Below are 6,047 nucleotides of genomic sequence, written 5' to 3'. Positions count from 1 at the left end.
TGCTTATGCTTTATCCTATTTTCTTCTGATGGATCCTTCTTCCAATTTTGAATGAAGATCTTTTGGCTAAAATAGCCTCTTCCGCCTCACCTTTTAAACATGCCAGTAATTGTTTTGCCTTCATCCACCTTTATGCATGGAATAAATCTGGTCTGTGCTTCTAGGATGGTATTTTTTTAATAGTATCCATGCCTGTTGCACACTTTTTACCTTTGTAGCTGCACCTTTTAGTTTTTTTCTAAATATTTTTCTCATTTTATCAAACATTCCCTTTTGAAAGTTTAGCATTATAGCCATGGATTTACTTACTGTCCCCCTTCCAGTCATTAATTCAAATTTGATCATATTATGATCATTATTGCCAAGCAGCCCCACCACCGTTACCTCTCTCACCAAATCCTGTGCTCTACTGAGAATTAGGTCTAAAATTTCTTCCTCTCTCATCTGTTCCTGAACCAACTGCTCCATAAAACTATCTTCTTCCATCCAGGAACTTTATCTCTCTAGCTTGCCTTGATGTTTCACTTACCCAATCAATATTGGGGTAATTGAATCTTCCAGTTTGGTTAGCTTCCCTAATTTCTCTTAGCATTTCACTATCCGTCTCACCATTTTAGCCAGGTGGATGGTAGTATACTTCTATCACTATTATCTTCCTAAACACACAAGGGATTTCTACCCATAAAGATGTCCGGAATGGCATAGAATCCTGTTGGATTCTATGCCATTCCGGTCATAAAGCACCATCCCGCCACCAAGATGCTCCTCTCTCTTTGCAATATAATTTGTACCCCAGTATAGCACTATCCCATTGGTTATCCTCTTTCTACCATGTCTCTGAGATGTCAGTTAGTAATTTGTTGAATTCTATCATTCAAATATGATGTAAACCATTTTAATGGTTGGCCACCAATACTGAGCGATTTCAAACATTCAAAATTCTATGATCTAACGTGTCAAAAGCAGCTGCCATGTCCAACAGGACTAACAAGTAATCCTGGCCACCATCAAATCCTCACAATACTGTATCATCAATAATGTCTCGGTATTGCCATGCTTCCTAAAACCAAAGAGGTAAATATTAAAAGCCACACGCGGACGCAGGTTTGCTGGCATGCGGCAATGGCTGCAGCCATTTTATAACATGCACGCAAGCTTGGACTTTTGTATTTTATTGTACCTGTGTCTGTGTGAATGCATGGTCTGAATGTGTTCGGCCTGCTGCGTAAAATGTAACGCTGATAATGCCTCTCTTGCATGGTGTATGGGAATGTACAGGAATTCAGGATTTCTAGGAGGAGGTTTGGGCTGCTATTTCTTGTATGTTTAGTATTCGGTGCCCTATGAACCCAGCTTCGTTTGTCTTGGGTCTCTCCTCCAAATTATAAGGAAATCAGAAGAATCATGAAGTTATTTTGTGCTTAAGGCTATCTAATCACCAAACATATTTTGAATAAATGGGTAGCAATGGAACCCCCCACTGTGATTAATTGGAAAGCAGAAATTCTGGAGTTGCTATATTTAGGATAAAGATCAATATATACAAAACTGCCTGGTTCCCTTAAGTTTCTATGGTTATGGGATGCATTTATAGATGCGCTGCCTAAGAATGTTCAGGATAGGTTCAACTAATGTGGGTATATATAGGGGTACTTTGCAAAATAGTGAATTGAGACTATGGGTCCTCGAATCGGTAGTAAAGCAGTTTTCTTTGGTAACACTATTTAGCTTTATTCTATGATCATTATTAGAGTTGTATGTGAGCAATTTTGAAAGGCCGTTGGATAATGGGGAGATCTGCTTATGTAACTGTTCAAAGCTTTGCAGATGTTTATAAATTCTTGAAAATTGAATAAAAAGAGGCAGGTTTGACTGCTACTGAAATAATACTTCAGATGCACAAAAGAAAAACATTTATTCATATTCTTTTTTGGTAAGTACAGTCTGTCTGATATTTAATAGTTGGTGATGCTATTGACTAATTTTAAAAGAGGCGTTAGTAATCATGCTTCTCCTCAGCAGTTTCTTAATGCATTGCCTGATTTCTTTGACTCTTAAGCCATAAATGATGGGATCGACAGTGGCTGGAAGTATGAAGTAGACTGCGGAGAACAGGTTGTGGACATCCTGAGAGACAGACTTCCCAGCTCGGTACACAACTGAAGAAACCAGGGAACAAAAATAACCTAGGAAAATGATAAGCAGCTGAGTACCACAGGTGTGCAGAGCCTTGTGGAGGATGGATCCTGAGGAAATCTTCATTGCTGCGTGGAGAATCTGTACATAAGAAACCAGAATTAAGCTGATGTCCACGAGCACAACCAGGGTTCTCAACAGTATGCCCACTATATTGCTTTTGGAGATGTCACTACAAGCCAGCAGCAGAAGTGCCATATTTTCACAGGCAAAATGCCAAATGACATTAGATCTGCAGAACCACACCTGACAAGCCAAGAAGACTATGGGAAAGACAATGCATCCACCTCGTACCAATGCTGCTAAAGCTAACTGAGTCAACAAAGTCTTGTTCATAATATCTGCATAACGTAATGGTTTGCAAATGGCAACGTATCTGTCCAGAGCCATTACTACGAGTATACTGGACTCCAGTGTGACGCCACAGTAAATAATGAACATCTGGATCAGGCAAGCAGGTAAAGAAATCAAGTTCAGATTGAATATGAGTCCCAGTAGCATTCTGGGAATGATAGTAGTCAGGTTGCATATGTGAACAGTACAGAGCGCAGACATGAGTACATACATAGGGGAGTGCAGACTCTCTTCTCGCCATATGACATAGATCATCAGGCTGTTCCCCAGCATGCTCACCAAATAGAGGCTTAGAAAGGGAATTGCCAGGAGCTGTCTGTACTCTGAGACCCCGGGAAATCCCAGGAGGATGAACTCTGTGTGGGAGAAGTTGATGGTCTGATTCCATTTCTCTGCTGTCATTCCTGGACTGGTCTGAAAATCCTGTTTAAAAGCTCCCAAGAGTTCTAGGGACCCTGGAAAAGAGGAAAATATGGAGTTTTATTCTTCTTTTTACATCAGTGGTGTATGGTAAATTTCACAATAGAGGATTCAGTAAGTGCCATATATAAGGCCCTCTGCTAGCTAAGGCCAGAGGGATGCTATGCTAAGGGAGGAGGAATAGCCTAGTGGTTAGAGCAGTGGACTATGAACCAGGAGACCAGGGTTTGAGTCCTGCTGTCACTCCTTGTGACCTTGGGCAAGTCACTTTACCCTCCCCTCTGGGAATAGAAAAATACCTACAGTACTTGAATGTAAACCTACAGTACTTGAATGTAAACCGGTGTAATAAGCTCCAGAAAGAGGCGTAACCAGCAGGAAAAAGGATATGATAATGCTCTTATACAGGTCTTTGGTGAGGCCTCACCTGGAGTACTGTGTTCAGTACAGGAGCTCGTATCTCAAAAAGGATAGAGACAGATGGAAGTGGTCCAGATAAACTCAACCAAAATGGTGTGGGATCTGCACCAGGAGAGTTATGAAATCAAAGGACCTAAATCTGTATATTCTGGAGGGAGGAGAAACAGGGGTGATATGATACCGACTATTAAATACCTGAAACACATTATTAATGCACAAGAATCAAACTTTTTCTGTGGAAATAAAACTGTAGAAGAAGGGGTCATAACATAAAGGGGGTTGAGTGAGGACAAACATCAGGAAGTATTTCTTCATGGACTGCTCTCCAAGAGGAGGTAGTAAAGACAAAGATGATAGAATTCAAAAGGGCATGGGATAAAACAGAGGATTCCTAGTAGTTAAATGATGGAGATGAAGAAAAGGAAAACTCAAGTGGATCGAGGTAGCTGGACAGACTAATAATTAAGAATAAAACAATTTAAAACAGAGAGCTTGCTGGTGAGACTGGATGCATTGCGTAGGTCTTTCTCGGCCAACATTTACTGTTACTATGTAACTTCAGATACGAGATTAAAGTTCATCTACCCAGCATCTTGTGTCTGAAAATAGCCATTTTGGGTCACAAGAACCCATAAGAACATAAGAAGAAATTGCCATGCTGGGTCAGACGAAGGGTCCATCAAGCCCAGCATCCTGCTTCCAACAGAGGCCAAACCAGGCCATAAGTACCTGGCAAGTACCCAAAAACTAAGATCCCATGCTACTGATGCAATTAATAGCAGTGGCTATTCCCTAAGTAAACTTGATTAATAGCCGTTAATGGACTCAGAAGATCCCAAAACATACATCCATTTCTTGTTGTTCACTCCCAATAGTAAACAAACCTATCTAATAACTGTTTATGGACTTTTCCTCTGGGAACATGTCTAAACTCTTTTAAACCCCACTATGCTTGTCGCCTTGATCATGTCCTCTGGCAACAGCTTGGTGGTGTGATGAGTGAAAAAATAATTTTCATGTTTTAAATCTGCTGATTTCCTAGCATGTAGCATAGAAACATAGAAATGACGGCAGAAGAAGACCAAACGGCCCATCTAGTCTGCCCAGCAAGCTTTACACATTTTTTTTTCTCATACTTATCTGTTTCTCTTAGCTCTTGGTTCTATTTCCCTTCCACCCCCACCATTAATGTAGAGAGCAGTGATGGAGCTGCATCCAAGTGAAATATCAAGCTTGATTAGTTAGGGGTAGTAACCGCCGCAATAAGCAAGCTACACCCATGCTTATTTGTTTTACCCAGACTATGTTATGCAGCACTTATTGGTTGTTTTTCTTCTCCCCTGCCGTTGAAGCAGGGAGCTATGCTGGATATGCGTGAAGTATCAGGTTTTCTTCTCCCCTGCCGTTGAAGCAGAGAGCTGTGCTTTATATGCGTGAAGTATCAGTTTTTCTTCTCCCCTGCCGTTGAAGCAGAGAGCTATGTTGGATATGCGTGAAGTATCAGTTTTTCTTCTCCCCTGCCGTTGAAGCAGAGAGCTATGCTGGATATGCGTGAAGTATCAGTTTTTCTTCTCCCCTGCCGTTGAAGCAGGGAGCTATGCTGGTTATGCGTGAAGTATCAGTTTTTCTTCTCCCCTGCCGTTGAAGCAGAGAGGCAGTGGGCGCAACTTCGAGCGCGGTGGTGAAGGTACCTTTCCCTCTCCCCCACGCAGCCGAAGATCGCCCGGAACGAGACCGGGAAACGCCGAGACAAGGTAAGGTAGAAAACTTCCTAAAAGTCTCTGAGGCTCGAAGAGCTGCACAGATCACCAGCCGGCGTCTGTGCTACCGGGTTGATCAGCCCCATCCGGGCTAGACCTAGTCCCATATGAGGGTCCTTCCACATGGAGACCCTCCAAGGTAGTCGCCATATTACTCGCGTGGTCGCTGTCACCATTTTCGCTTGATCGCCGCCCTGTCCGCCGATTCGACCTGTGCGCACAGAGGCGAGCTGTGCGCACAAAATCACTTGTGCGCGCACCAGCGTGCGCATGAGGGCTGTGCACACAGTGATGCGCATGAGGGCGCTGGGTGCGCAGCGACACGCTCAACTGTGCCGGCAGCATTATTAAACCCCGTGCGCACAGTGGCGCGCGCATCTTATTGAGCGTGCATTCGACCTACAAGCACAACTTTGCTCCCGGAGCGCATAACTAAACCTCCTGGCGTACACTTGAACGTACAAACCGGAGGTTTCTGCGATCCTACGCGCACAAACCATGGCACCACCGGACAAGAAGCTCAAGGCTCAGGTCCTCTGCCCAGCATGCCACATTAGAGCTGCGCAGCATGAAGAGGCCACGGCCCTGTCTCCAGTGCGAGGATGCTCTGGGTGAACTAGGTCTAGGTCCTCCCCAGCCGGTACTGGGATCAGGATCCACCGACAGTACACCGGACCTCGCTACCCCCAGCGGGAGCTTCCTTCAAATGGAGCTCCCCGTGGACACAGCGCCTCTCAATTTAGACTCAGCATCTTTCTCCTGGCTAGAATTCTTCAAAGGCCAACATACCTTTGTCCAAATGCAACAATGCCCCCGATGACACAACCACAGCCTCCCACAGAGGACCCTTACATCCCTTACATCCCAGGACCCTCTAAACCCAGAGAAGTGCCTCTT

General features: G+C 43.9%; 1 protein-coding gene across 1 annotated transcript; it reads right to left on the bottom strand.

Moving 5' to 3' along the window:
- Window positions 1-1,971: 1,971 nt before the first annotated feature.
- Window positions 1,972-2,928, bottom strand: LOC115091623 (olfactory receptor 52K1-like). Its single transcript, XM_029601793.1, has one exon. The coding sequence runs from the start codon at window positions 2,821-2,823 to the stop codon at window positions 1,972-1,974; it is 852 nt and encodes a 283-aa protein (XP_029457653.1). The 5' UTR covers window positions 2,824-2,928.
- Window positions 2,929-6,047: the final 3,119 nt, after the last annotated feature.

This window comes from Rhinatrema bivittatum, chromosome 5, assembly GCF_901001135.1.
Source record: "Rhinatrema bivittatum chromosome 5, aRhiBiv1.1, whole genome shotgun sequence".
NCBI classification, from domain to species: Eukaryota; Metazoa; Chordata; class Amphibia; order Gymnophiona; family Rhinatrematidae; genus Rhinatrema; species Rhinatrema bivittatum.
Note: the sequence above shows the minus strand (reverse complement) of the source record. Positions and strands in the feature narration are given on the sequence as shown.